This window comes from Malaclemys terrapin, chromosome 3 (genome assembly GCF_027887155.1).
Source record: "Malaclemys terrapin pileata isolate rMalTer1 chromosome 3, rMalTer1.hap1, whole genome shotgun sequence".
Taxonomy (NCBI): Eukaryota; Metazoa; Chordata; order Testudines; family Emydidae; genus Malaclemys; species Malaclemys terrapin.
The window spans coordinates 206298512-206312495 of NC_071507.1; the positions used below are offsets into that span (position 1 = coordinate 206298512).

Consider the following 13984-nt stretch of genomic DNA (forward strand, 5'->3'; position numbering starts at 1 on the left):
CCACGCTGGCCAACAGGAATTCAAAAATGGTGCTAGCCCACCCAGAAAGAGGAAGCATGGGACAGAGAGACTGGAATCATGGAACTTTTTATTTTGACCTTAATTCCCAGAATTCCACTGGCTTCCCCTGCACATCCCATAATGTGCAGCAAAAAACCTCTAATGCACACAGCACAACAGCGAAGCAAAGGACCATGGGATACCCTCCCAGAATGCCAAGTATTTAGGACACACCAAGCCCCTGACATCAGAACACAATAACGCAAATTGAAGGAAGGCACAGAAATCCCATGTGCATACTACTAGTATGGTTTACCAATATGTGTCAACTCAATTTGAACTAAATCCCCCATGTACACAAGGCTTTAGTTACTGTTCCAGGCCTATATTGTGTCTGTGTGCCCAAAAAATGAAATTTGATTGTGCTCATGTGCAACCATCAACTTCTAGTTCAGTGATCATTTTATTTTTATCTGTCAGAATATCCAATATAGAAATGCCCTGAGTTGGTTGGGATGCTTTTTTGTGTTACTTGTGCTACAGGGATAATTATATTAGCTGGCAGCAGCAGAAGGCTGTTATTCCAGAGGGAGATGGGCTGCTTGGTCCTATGAGTGGTCAAGGGGAGTGCAAACTGGTAGGTACTCTCCTGCCTTACATGGCACCCCCAGACGTGGGGAGATGGCGCTATGTGCGGGTCCAGGGGTAAGAGTGGGGGAAACTGGTTTATTATAGGAGTTCCTAATACACTACATGTGCTGTTTTCTGCTGCTGTTTTGTCAGCAACACAAGCCCAACTCTTTAGAATGTTCAGATTTCATTTATACTAGTTATGCTTCCAAAGGTGCAAATGGAAATATTGAAATGAGGAACAGCCTTGTACATACATAGGTAGAAGACTCTGTGAATCTCTTTTTATTCAGAGTAGCAGCCGTGTTAGTCTGTATCCGCAAAAAGAACAGGAGTACTTGTGGCACCTTAGAGACTAACAAATTTATTAGAGCATAAGCTTTCGTGGACTACAGCCCACTTGTAAACTACAATAAATTTGTTAGTCTCTAAGGTGCCACAAGTACTCCTGTTCTTTTTATTCAGAAGCTGACCTGGAACTTATTTGTTTAGTACCAAAAATGTGCTCAGCATTGCAGAAGAAAAACTGAAGATAATCCTTTTCCCAAAGGGATTACTGTCCGCAGGGCAAATGGAAAAGATAAAGTGCCCTATGAGGGTAGTGGCTTGGTGTGTTAGGCTTTCAGTTCCACCAAAGCTTCAATTTACTTAAGGTACTTGTCTGGCCATACTATGAGCACCTTACAGTCTTGAATGTATTTTTCCACGAGACATCCCTGAGAAATAGGAAGTGTGGTTATTCCTGTTTTTCAGATGGGCAACTGAGGCATGGAGAGACTAAGTGACTTGCCTAAGGTCACACAGGAACTCTGTGGCAGAATAAGGAATTGAACCAAGATCTTCTAAGTCCCTGGCTAGTGTCCTAACCACTGGGCCTCCCTTCCTCTTTGATCATAACAGTACAAATACGACACTAACAATAATGGATTAGGCACCACTGCTGAAGGTACCTGTCATAATGACAAGATCAAGGAAGTAGAATGGTTGAAGTGATGTTTATAAAGGGAACCCTGCCTTGCTCTGTACTTTATTAGAAGGCTACTGTGGAAAGAGACAGACAAGACACTGCAAAGCCATATCATTCAATGATCAAAAATGTGTATTCAGTGAGTAGGGTGCAAGCTCCTATGAAGCAACGGTCCATAAGAACCTTTGCCTCTTGGAGTGCCACATATTTTGCAGCATAGAATACTCTATTGGTGTCTGTGAAATAGCTGCACATTTTGGAGTTTCTTTGCTTTTCTTAGAGTTTTTAGGGAAAACATTCAGGTTTGGAAATGTCAAAGCGAAGGTTGCTTGCATGATCTAAAATATGTCCCAATAATTAGACTTTGCTATAAAGCATGCATACAACGAAGCACAGTTATGGTTTAGAATGAGAAAAAACATAAATTAAAACACTTCCTGACTTTTAAGTGCTTCCCTTTGCAGTCTTAATTATTTTTGCAGGAATATATACTGTAGTTTAACAGCTCTTAAAGAACTAATAAAACATGATTAGACTAAATGTTCACTATAGCCTGATTTTGACAATTGAAAGGTTTTCTTGTGAGATTTTTGTGACTAAACACATTGTGAGGAATATAATTTATTCTCCACGTTGGTGATTTTAATAGGATGCCCTCTTCCCCCCTTTCTGAATTTTTAGAGCATGTTTAGAGGATGGATTCTGCTTTTTTAAAATACCAAAAATTAACACGTTCTCCAAAAGTGGTGTGTCTAAGAGAGTAAAACTGAACATTACAAAAAATAAGTTAATTTCTTTCTTTACTTTTAGTTCATCTTGTTGATATCTGGAATATGATTGAAGCCTTCCGAGACAATGGCCTTAATACATTGGATCACAGCACAGAGATCAGTGTTTCTCGACTGGAAACGATAATTTCATCCATCTACTACCAGCTAAATAAACGCCTTCCTTCTATTCACCAGATCAGTGTGGAGCAATCCATCAGCCTTCTCCTCAACTTCATGATAGCCGCATATGACAGGTTAGTAACTCTTCCAGATGAATTTCTTTTTTTAAACTAGTTCATTTATTTGGGAACACCCTGCTTAAGGGCTGCACCTAAATTTTATAAAGTGGAGCAGATTGCACATCTTTAATATAGTGATCCATCTTTAAAATCTTGTTCTTGAGCAAGATGAATCACTGCCTGCTGCGACCTGTATGTCTCTACAGGCCACAGATTGGGATTAAAGATAAAGGGCAACCAAGTTGTGCATAAGGGCTCTTAGCTGGCCATGTTTGGTTCCTGGGACATATAGGATGTAGCCAATCCTTTTTGTGAAATGCTAATTAAAATAGAAAATAACATTAACCTAATGGTAGTATGAGTTTGCTGTAAAATTGCATGATAGGAGAGTCTCAAATGTATGTACATGCAGTTTCTTGATTAAATCTGGTGCATAAGATCATGTTAATATAACATATGTTTTGATACTAAATCTTGACCCTACCTAGAGTTTGCCAAGGAATGGGCTAACCCCTAATCTTCTGGCTGAAAGAAGGACCACAGTTGTCTGTTCAGAGTGCAGCATTTTCTTTTGGTTTGGTTTGGACCCTTAAACATATATCCAAGTCCCCTCCTAGCAGTCTTCTTGCAACAGGGGTTGATCATGTTCATTAGACTTATCCCTCTTTTTAGGCAGAAGTTCTTGTCTCTGTGGAATCTCTGAATGACAGCTGTAGAGTTCCAACTGTTAATTAGCAGCTCCGCATTTTTTTGGAATGTCATCTGTAGTGTTTCATATTGTTCATCCTCTTAGCTATTCCTTCCTTTCCCAACCTTCCTTTTTTGCTGTTGCCCTCTCCCATAACATTGCTCATCCCATCCAGCATGACCAAGGAGCAGAGGTGGAAAATAATGTATTCAGAAAGTTACAACACTCCTGTAAAAGTTAAACATTTCACGCAACCCCACACTCCCACAGTGCAATGGACAAGTAGAAAGGCTGAACTGACCTCTGCTGGCTAGGTTGAAAACCTTGTCAGAAAGACAAAAGTCTAATAGAAGGAACTCATTTAAGAAGGCAATATATGCCTTCTATGCAATCTATGCATCCGAAGAAGTGGGAATTCACCCACGTAAGCTCATGCTCCAATATGTCTGTTAGTCTATAAGGTGCCACAGGACTATATGCCACAGGACTGTATGCCTATAACTGTACATGAAATGAGGCTGCACCCTTGTATTTGTTACATGGAAGATGACCATATTTGCCAATTGACCTCACATTTGATCTGTCTATAAACTCTGACCTGGGAACTTTAAAAACTACATTGAGAATTGGAGACAAGATTTCAGAAGCCTATAAAATGGCATCAAAATGTTCTAAAAAAAATCTGCCGCTCATGTTAATAATCAGTATGACCGGAAAATACACCGTGCTGCCCGCTTGCCAGGTGACAGAATACTTGTCCTGAATCTTTTCAGAGAGATGGGGACCAGGCAAATTAAGATCCTGTTGGGAAAATAATATTAATGTAGTATTTCAAAAGAAAGGGGATAGTCCAGTCTATGAAGTAAAAGCAGAAGATGGAGAAGGACGTGGTAGAGTTCTTCTCCACAATGTTTTTCTTCCCTGTGACTTCTTACCGTTGGAGATTACACTACCCTCTAAACCACCACAATAGACAACACAGAGAACTAGGCAAACTAGTGGAATAAGAGATCAAAATGGGGACTGGAACTTGGACTCCAGTGATTCTGATACTGAGAGTGAAGATGAACGACATTACGTAATTGTATCAGATAGTCCCCATGGCACAGAGACTCTGAATCCAGAAGCAGAAACATTTAATCTGTGATTGGAAAATAAGGATGATGATGATCCTGTAAATTTGAAAACTGCTGATCAAACTAATGTAACATTTGCACCAAGCACTGAAATACATGAATGCCAGATTATGCCAAGAAACCTGAAACCAGTAGTACACAAGAGGGCAGATCACCAGAACAATCCACTGACATTCAAGGTCATCTGACTAGAGAGATAAGAGGCTCTCAGACGCTGACATATGAACATTTAGGGACATCTACTTATCAATATTTGTTGGACTGGTGAATACACCAGGGATTGTCCTCATGTTTGTCACATGTCATAACAAGTGCCTATTCCTGTACCTTATCCTGTTTTCTATACAAGACTGATGTAATATTGATAAAAGAAGTGATATTGACCTATGGTATGGATATTGTGCTATATCAAGTGTTTTATAGTACTGGATAGTTTGTAATTATGTTAATTTAATATGTTTTCTGAATAGCTTGACATATGCACTGTCACTTGGAGCTATATGGTTAAATATTAGAGAGTAAATAGGGTTAAGATTTTGTCATGGGTATTTTTTAGTAAAAGTCAGACAGGTCACAGGCAGCAAACAAAAATTCATGGAGGTCTGCAACCTGTCCCTGACTTTTATTAAAAATAACAGGGGCAGTGAAGTGGGGACTAACCGCTACTCCAGGCCCATTGCTGCTCCGGTGGCGGGGACTGACCACTGCTGCTCCAGCCCCCAGAGGGCTGCTCCAGCCCAGTCCCCAGTCATTGCTCCAGCCCCAGCCCAGGCCGCTGCTCCAGCCCCACAGCTCTGGCCAGGGCTGAAGCCAGAGAAGTCACACAGGTCTGTTAAAGTCACAGAATCCGTGACCTCAGTGACAAAATTGTATCCTTATTCATAAGGTATGAAAAGCTTTGGGGATTTAGGATGTTCAAAACTGATTATTTAGTTGTATAGTGGAACAAAAATTGCAGTAGAAACTTTCTGCTTTGTGAAATAAACTGAAGAGCAATGCAGAACCTTTCACCATTAGTACCAGAACTTGTGACACAGGAGAGGCCCAAACTGTCAATAGGGAATAACAGTTATGAGCTTGTAGAATGCGTGGATTACTGCTAATAAGTCAAATGGATGGACTCAGTGATTCTCAAACTTTTGTATTGGTGACCCCCTTCAAATAGCAAGTCTCTGAGTGCGATTCAAGGAGCTCATTCTTTTAGCTTAACAAAGAGAAAGTTAAGGGGTGATTTAATTACAGTCTATAAGTATCTGTCTGGGGAACAAATACAGTGTAGCATAGGCATAGCATAATCCAATGTCTGGAAGTTGAAGATAGACAAATTCAGGCTGGAAGTAAGGTGTAAATTCTTGACAGAGAGTGCAATTAACCATTGGTTTTTACCATTGGGCCATGGCGGATTCTCTATCACTGACAATTTTTAAATGAAGATTAGATGTTTTTCTAAGAATTTGGTCTAGGAATTATTTTGGGGAAGTTCTGTGGCCTGTGTTATACTGGATGCCAGACTAGATGATCACAGTTTTTTCCCTTCTGGCCTTGGAATCTGTGAGTTTACCTGTGTCTTGTCCCTTTAAGGATTGAAGTTCTGCTGAAAGGGGCAAAGGGAAAAGCTCTGGTTGCAGCAACAGAATTGTGTTCTGAAAGGACTGAGCAGCAATGGGGCTTGTGCAACCAGGGGTGACTTTTTTGATTGGTTTGTTTTATTTATTTCTAAATTTAATAAAACTCCAGTTTCAAAACTTTCCTTGGTGTGGGAGTGAAACACAAGTGGACCTGAGCCAATCTGAACAGCCTGTTCTTGAAGTAAACCAGTAAACCCCAACATTTTCTCAGGGGACTCATTCCCTTGGCCAGTTTTTCAATTTCCAAGGTCAAAAGAATTTCTTAAAGCCCAACCATAATGGAGCTAAGCATGTGAAAGATTCCTATGACAACGTATCTAGCACTTCCTCATGTTCCCACTAATGGGGTCTCAAGAGCCTGTGTCAATGTTTTGCACCCTTCTAGAAAGCTGTGTACTTACCTTATGGCACTGAATGATCAAAGCTCAGGGCTATTTAAAGGAGGTGGGAGCCCCAACCACCTCACTTCCTTCTGGCTGCTTAGGACTGAGGATATAAGGAACCTCAGAACTGTGCCCATGTCTCACCAAGCCAGACAACTAAGACACTTTTTCTCTTGTACATAGCTTGGTATTTTAGCTTTCTTAGATAATTTCCTAGCTATAAATAGTTCAGAGCTGTTTCCTGGTTTGTGTTCTGCCTGGCAGAGGTAGACCATTCTGCCCCTGTGGTCAGAGCTGATGTCTGCTTGGCTGCCTTTACTTCCTAACCCAACAGGGATCATCAGTTAAAGTTCCAGGCTAGGGCTTGTGCCAGGCCTGGGCCAGTCTCTATTGGCTCCAAGACACACTACTTCGGAGTTGCATAAGTTGACTTTGACGCCACCTGTTAAGGTGGGATCTGAGAAGGCTCTGCATCCTGATAGTGGGGAAAGAGAAGGTCTTTGGGGTTATTCTTTTTGTTGAGTATCAGGGGGTAGCCGTGTTAGTCTGTATCTACAAAAACAACAAGGAGTCTGGTGGCACCTTAAAGACTAACAGATTTATTTGGGCATAAGCTTTCGTGAGTAAAAACCGCATCCGAAGAAGTGAGGTTTTTACTCACGAAAGCTTATGCCCAAATAAATCTGTTAGTCTTTAAGGTGCCACCAGACTCCTTGTTGTCTTTTTGTTGAGACATCCATGGCACCAAAGATTGCCTGGGGCTCCTATTTTGCCTGTCTCTGGTCAGTGTAAAAGCACTCCTCAAATTGGAAGCTATCCAAGGTTCAAGATTCCAGTGCCAACACTTCATCCTCAATGCCAGCCAAGACCTCTATACCTGGTGCCAGGACAATTCCCCCATGCTCCCAGACCCCAGTTCTGATGTTATGGTGTCAGGAACAAATTACAAAAAGTTCTCTCCGAGACCATTCATATCTTGCCTGCCAGTGCTGACTCACCCGGACCCACAGGCCTTCCCCATTTCAGTGCTTCCTGTCTCATTTAAAGCACAAAGAGAAGAGAGGGCTATGCAAAAGGCTTCTCAGAAAGCACCACAAAAAGAAGCTTCACCAAACCCAGAACTGCACGGTGTCTGTTCCGGTTGACCCCAATGGTACGGTATTTGACTTTCCAATACCTTCTCCCTGACACCCTAGTCCAGTGCCCATTGAACTTAGGAGAATCAGAGGAGGGGCTGGTTCTTCTTCAGGTGCCCTCTGCACATTCCCACTAATGGATGTGTGACGGGTTCCCCCCAGGGTGCCACCTGGAACAGGGGTACCACTAAGCCCTCTGACCCACCAGCCTGGGCTCCCCCTCGCACCGTGCTGTTGTGACAACCACCAGCTCCCCAGCCTGGGACCCCAGAGCAGTACCATCCTGCCCTGGTCAAATCTGGCCAGTATATTGGTTTAATACCGGGTCCACCTCTCCCTCAATGTGAAGAGGACCATGCACACTTGTGGTAACCAAGCTGAGATTTTCCCCAGGCACCTTAGTCAAATGCACACTGGTTTGGATTAAAACATAAAATAAGTTTATTAAGTACAAAAAGATAGAGTTTAAGTGATTATAAGTGATAGCAAACAGATCTAAACAGATTACGTAGTAAATAAACGAAAACTCAAACTGAGCTTAACATACTAGATAAGTAGGATATGAATTAGCAAATTTTCACCCTGAGTGATAAACAGGCTGGCAGATTCTTAAGGCACAAGCTGCCTTTGCTTTGCAGCTTGGGTTTCCCAGGTTTTCATACACTGCCTAGAATCCCGTTAGCCTGGGACCATCACTTCCCCAGTTCAGTCTTTGTTCCTCTGATGTTTCCAGGTGTGTTGTTTTAGGGAGAGAGAGGTACCATCATGATGTCATTTCCCCCTTTTATATCTTCTTCCCACTCGCTGGAAAGCTCTTTTGCTGTGACCTGGGTCAAACAGTTCCCATTGTGTAGTGCTATCTCTTGTGAGGTTTCTATTGTACACAGTTCCTGGGGTAATCCTTGTGCTTGTGTGCATTTCCTCAATAAGCCATTAACATTGTTTGGCCTTTTTACTGTTGTACCTGAAAGGCAGCTTGTGGGTATTTTCAACCTCACAACATGTTTCAGTAACACCTACATAGCCCAACTTCATAACTTCCCATACGTTAATAGCACATACAATCCAATGAGATATTACTGTCTAGCAGATGAAGACTTTTAGAATGACACCTCACAGGGCATACTTTGTGTAAAACGTATCCTAATGATATGACAGTGATGAATAAGGGGGTGTCACAGGATGCTGTGACTGTTGCAGGCTGAATAGTGGAACCCTAGCTAGTAGTGCCAACTGGAGCACTCACATGCCTCTCTCTGCCAACATTCTGAGGCAAGGGTATAAAAGTGCTATGATGCTCCAGCCACTTCAGTTCCTTCCAGCTATGACCAACTGATGTGTTAGGAATCACTCTGGGACTCTTCTGGATCCATATCTTAAGTGCCTAATGTTTGCATGCTTGGGAGGAGGCACCTTCATGTTTGCAATCCAGCCAAAGGAGAGGGAGAATAGGTTTCAGGCAACTCTGTTACAAGAAGTGTTGGCAGCGAAGCATTCCCACTGTTCCATCCCAACCAGAGGGTGATAGATAAAATAAAATACCAGGCCAGGATGATCTGAATAGTGCCATTGTGGTCCAGTTAGCAGTGATATCCAGACTCCGTTCACAAGTACAGGGGAAGGTACAGATTCTTAGTCTCCTACCATTAGTACCAGACTTGTCACAACAGCAAGGGAAGGTGTATCATTCAGATCTTCCATCACTTCATTGCTTGGGCCAAAAAACTCTGGGATTGTTAGAACAATCTTGTTCATTAGAATTACAAAATGTTCTGGCTAATTCAAGGAAAGAGTCTACACACTAGTATTGTTATCATAACTGGAAAAGGCTTTTATTGTGGGTTAACTGATGTAATGTGGATACATATACTGCACCTATTATTAGTATATTTAAATATTTATTAGTTGTATATTAGAATATTATACCTCAAAAGGTCAGGTGTTTCTCTGTCCTCTTAGGATCCATCTAGCCACAATTTCAGCATACCACATTTGAGACAGTAAATTGGTATTTGCTCATGATGCGTTTAAGAGATTCTTAAAGGGTCTTAATAATCTATACCTACCAGTGAGAGACTGAGTACTTGGGATTTAAATTTAGTGCTTACATAAATTGACATTACCCATTTGAACCTATGGGATATTGTACATTTTTTCCACTTATCTCTTAAGACAGCCTTTATAATAGCTTTCACCTCAGTGAGTTGAGTAAGCAAGTTATAGGCATTAATGGCAGCTGCTTTTTTTACTGTCTTTCATAAAGTTAAAGTAGTGTTGAGTACTCACCCAAGGTTTAGCCTAAAGTGGTCTCTGATTTTCATCACAATAAGTCAGTTTTTACCAGTGTTTCTTCCCAAACCTCGGAGCCGAGTGGGTGACAAATTGCATACATGGGATGGCAGAAGAGTTCTAGCATACTATTTGGACAGCCCTATGCATTTGACAGTCTCACAATCTATTATTCTCTTACAAGGAGAAAAACAAGGGCCAAGCTGTTAATGTTCAAACTCTATCTAAATGGATGAGACTATATATTAAAGAAGCATATAAACTTGTGAGTATTCCACTTCCTGAAGGGCTTAGAGCACATTCTACCAGTGCAAAGACACACGCTATAGATTTACTAAATATGCTCTTCTAGTAGAGGTTTATAGAACAGCTACATGGAGTTCAATTCACAGTTTTACTAAGCACTACTCATTAGACCTAAAGACTAGGTGTGATGCTAAGTTTGATAAGGCTTCAATCACTGTTCAATTAGGACTCTGTATCCCACCATTTGGGTTTGATGTTTTGCTCATTAGCACATCCCATGAGTGGCAATATGTAGAGGACACTTAAAGAAGAAATAAAAATTGCTTACCTGTAACTGGAGTTGTTCAAGATGGAAACGTCCACCTTTCCCCACTTCCTTGGAGTCTTACTTACCAACAGACTTGGTCATAGGGGAAAGAACCGAGGCAGCTGGAGCGCCTTGCCCCTTTTCACTTCAGAACATTTGACATTATCTGAAAATAGGGGTGAGGGAGTGCCCCAATGGGCAACAGTAGCTAGGGTTCCACTGTTCAGGGTGTGCCGGTTGGAGCATCCATGCATGTGAAGGTGAAGAGTCCATCTTGAAGAACTCTGAATACAGGTAAGTAACTTTAATTTCCAGGTTAGTAGTCTCAAGCCCTCTGTTGTGGGGACAGTCATTATTAGTTCTGACACAGAGTTGTGTTTTGAGGACTCTCCCGATGACTCCTGCAACAGAAGGCTTGAAACTAGGACAAATCTTTCTCCTAGTTCCCATAAAACCTGCTTGTAAAGGCACTGTAGGCCTCCTTGGGGAGAGGTCCCTGGTGATCTGATGTGGACTTTCTGTGGAGAATATGTTCATAGGCATACACAAAGATCATCTCCTCTTGCAGTTATCCCTCTTCTCCCAAGTGTTCAGCGGGTACACAGTAGTGCCACCAACTCCAGTCGGAAGCCCTGCTACCATCAACATCTCTGGCTAACATCTCTGACGTGCACTCTGAGCGCAGAGATTAGGTCACACCTCCACAGGATGATCCTGGGACACAGACATGATCTCCCCAGATAACATGGGCTGTTGATCTCTTGCCAGAGTTGACTTCAAAACAGTTCAACAACATGGTCACTGGAGCCCTACTTCTGCAGCCCACATCTGTCCCAGCAGTAAAGCGAAGGCATCTTCAATATCCTACGTCCAGAGAAAAAAGGAAGGTAATGTTCTTTATCCAAAGGGGCACATCTAGCATCCCTTACCACCATGCTTGCAAAGGCAAAAGATGGATGGTTGTTTTATACCAAGTCCTCCAGGTTCAGTTCTGTTGCTTACCCTCCTGCAAATGCATTAGTTATCATAGCAAAGTCTCTGAGAACATCATTCTCTGCCCCCCCAGACAGGGAAGTCAGAAGATTGGACGCCTTTGGCAGGAAAGTCAACTCTGGGTATTGAGGTGGCAAGCTATGTAGCTCCTTCCTTTTCTTGACCAATTGCCATATATCCAGCAGAAGCTGGCTAAGGATGTTGCCCAAGGAAAAAAAACTTTCCTTCAGCCTCTGAAGGTAGCATGTGACATTTTTGATGCAGTGGCAAGATTTATAGCCACTTTACAGACATTCCTGGTTGAACTCATCTAGTCTTTCTGTGGATGCCCAGTTCAAATTTGTGATCTTCCTTTTGAGGAAAAAAGAATGTTCAGCAATAAAATGGACCTTACAGCACACTAAGGAGGCAAGGTCAGCTGCGAGAGCTGTATGGCTGACCCAACCTCCCTGCCCAAGAGGAGGTTTTCTTTTTGAGGCTTCGAGTACCAAGACAATGTTTTCTGTCTTCCTTTGCACAGATGAAATACCAGTTTCTCATAGGCAGCCTCTTCAACAAGCTGCTAAGAGACAATACAGAAATAAAACAAGATGACTGAAATGTTTTTCTGGAGGCAGCCACAATCTTCAGCCTTCCAGCTTCTGTTTTGGTGGGTCTATTGGGAGTACAGAACTAAATAAATTTAGTTTTCTCCCTTTAGAGATCACTTGGTCTATTTCCTACCATCTTGGGAACAGAACATCTGATGATGGGGTCCTGCATGTCATCCAGAATGACTGCCTCCAATCCCCCATTCCTCTTCTGAAATCTTATTTCTAGAAGAGATGGAGTCTCCTCTCCAGAAGTAAATGGTTGAAGAGGATCCAAGTTTCCTCTTCCACATGTATACTGTCTTACCTTTTCTGAGTTGCTGTAAGAAATCTGTAAAGTATTATCCATAGCATACAGTATGCTATAGATAATTAATTTTATTTAGGAGTATAGTGCTCAGAATTGATTAATTGCTTATCCACTCTCATGTACATGCTCTTGGTACTCCTAATTTATGTTCAACTACTACTAAATTAACTCCCTACTGAGCATTAACAATGGCTTTATCCTGAGATCACAGTTCTATAGCCTCTATAATCCTCTGTTACTATATGTTGTTTGTGTTTTACCTCCTTGTAAAGCATTTTGTGATTTTTTTTTTGAGAATAGTTGTTTTTGCATACCACTTTGTGCTGAATAAAATCTTTCCATTGTTTTTATAAGGAATTAGTACAATTTTTTTCTCATGCTGACATTAGGAAATGGTTGCCTGATAGTGCCATCTGTTCGTGATAGTGCAGCAGTCTAGGTGGCTTTAATTAGAATAACAACCATCCATGTTTGTTCCTGTTCTACTCAGAATGTTCAGAATATCTTGTTACCTAACTTGTTTTGTTAGAATACCACCTCTTTCTCTGAGTGTCAGTCAGCGTTCATAAAGAGTTGGAATTCCCGAGAAAGGGCAGCAGTAGAAGCAAGAAATATAATTGAACAGGCATATTCTAAACAGAAAGGAATGACTCCTAATAATCAGGTACCACCATGTAGTAGGTAGTGTGGGACAGGTAAAACAAATGCAAGCCTCTCTTCATCCATAGAATGCCCATAATTCTGCAAGAGAACATGATTTGTCATTGGCTACTTGTTAGCTGTTCTAATTTATTGACAAAGCTAAATGTTACTATCATTTTTTGCATTATGTTAACTGTTAAATAGTTTTATAAAGCATAGCAGTTAGGGAAGTCATAAATGAACTTTTCTTCTGACCCTGAAATATTTTTGTTCTTATCATTCCATATAGTAATGATTTATCATGTATTTTATTTTTCAGTGAGGGCCATGGAAAGTTGACAGTGTTTTCAGTTAAAGCTATGTTAGCAACCATGTGTGGTGGGAAAATACAAGACAAACTAAGATGTAAGTACTTTCAAGTAAATTTAACCATTATTTTAAATTTTCTATTTCCACCATTAGTCACACAAACTTTGTATTTAATTGTTACATTTTGGAAAATTAGCTACATTTTTCTTGCTCATCCAGCAATCATGCCACTGGAATGAATCTTGTTATGTTAGTTTAGTCTTTCTGGTAATGCATGCCATCTACTGGCTACAAAAGATACTCAATTTATATTTAAAAACTAATATTTTGTTCAAAGAAAGTGAAACAAAACTGCAGAAACCTGAAACTTATTTGACAGTTATCCTTCATAAAGTTTCATTCATTCAAGGCTTGATCCTACTGTACAAATGAAGTCAACGGAAGCTTCGCCATTATGTTCAGTAGGCACTGGATCATACAGTAGATTAACACAGTATCAGTGTATGGTCTATAGCAGTGCTTCTCAAAGTGGTGGTCCGCGGACTGGTGCCGGTCCGCGAGCCATCGGCTGCTGGTCCGTGGTGAGTTTCCTCATAAGAGCGTCGAATAGGATAATAATATGGTACTGGTTCCTGGCACATCGGGGGAAAAAAAATTGCCGGTCCCCCACATCACATAGCTTGAGAAGCACTGGTCTATAGGATACAGACTTCTGAAAGCC

General features: G+C 41.3%; 1 protein-coding gene across 6 annotated transcripts in view; it reads left to right on the forward strand.

Moving 5' to 3' along the window:
- The window catches only part of DTNB (dystrobrevin beta), a 350654-nt gene that overhangs the window by 50989 nt on the left and 285681 nt on the right, over window positions 1-13984 (forward strand). For all 6 annotated transcript variants that reach the window (XM_054022674.1, XM_054022675.1, XM_054022676.1 and 3 more), the window contains 2 exons: window positions 2408-2621; window positions 13274-13359. In XM_054022674.1, the coding sequence (XP_053878649.1) occupies window positions 2408-2621; window positions 13274-13359 (300 nt within the window). The remainder of the gene's footprint in view (window positions 1-2407; window positions 2622-13273; window positions 13360-13984) is intronic.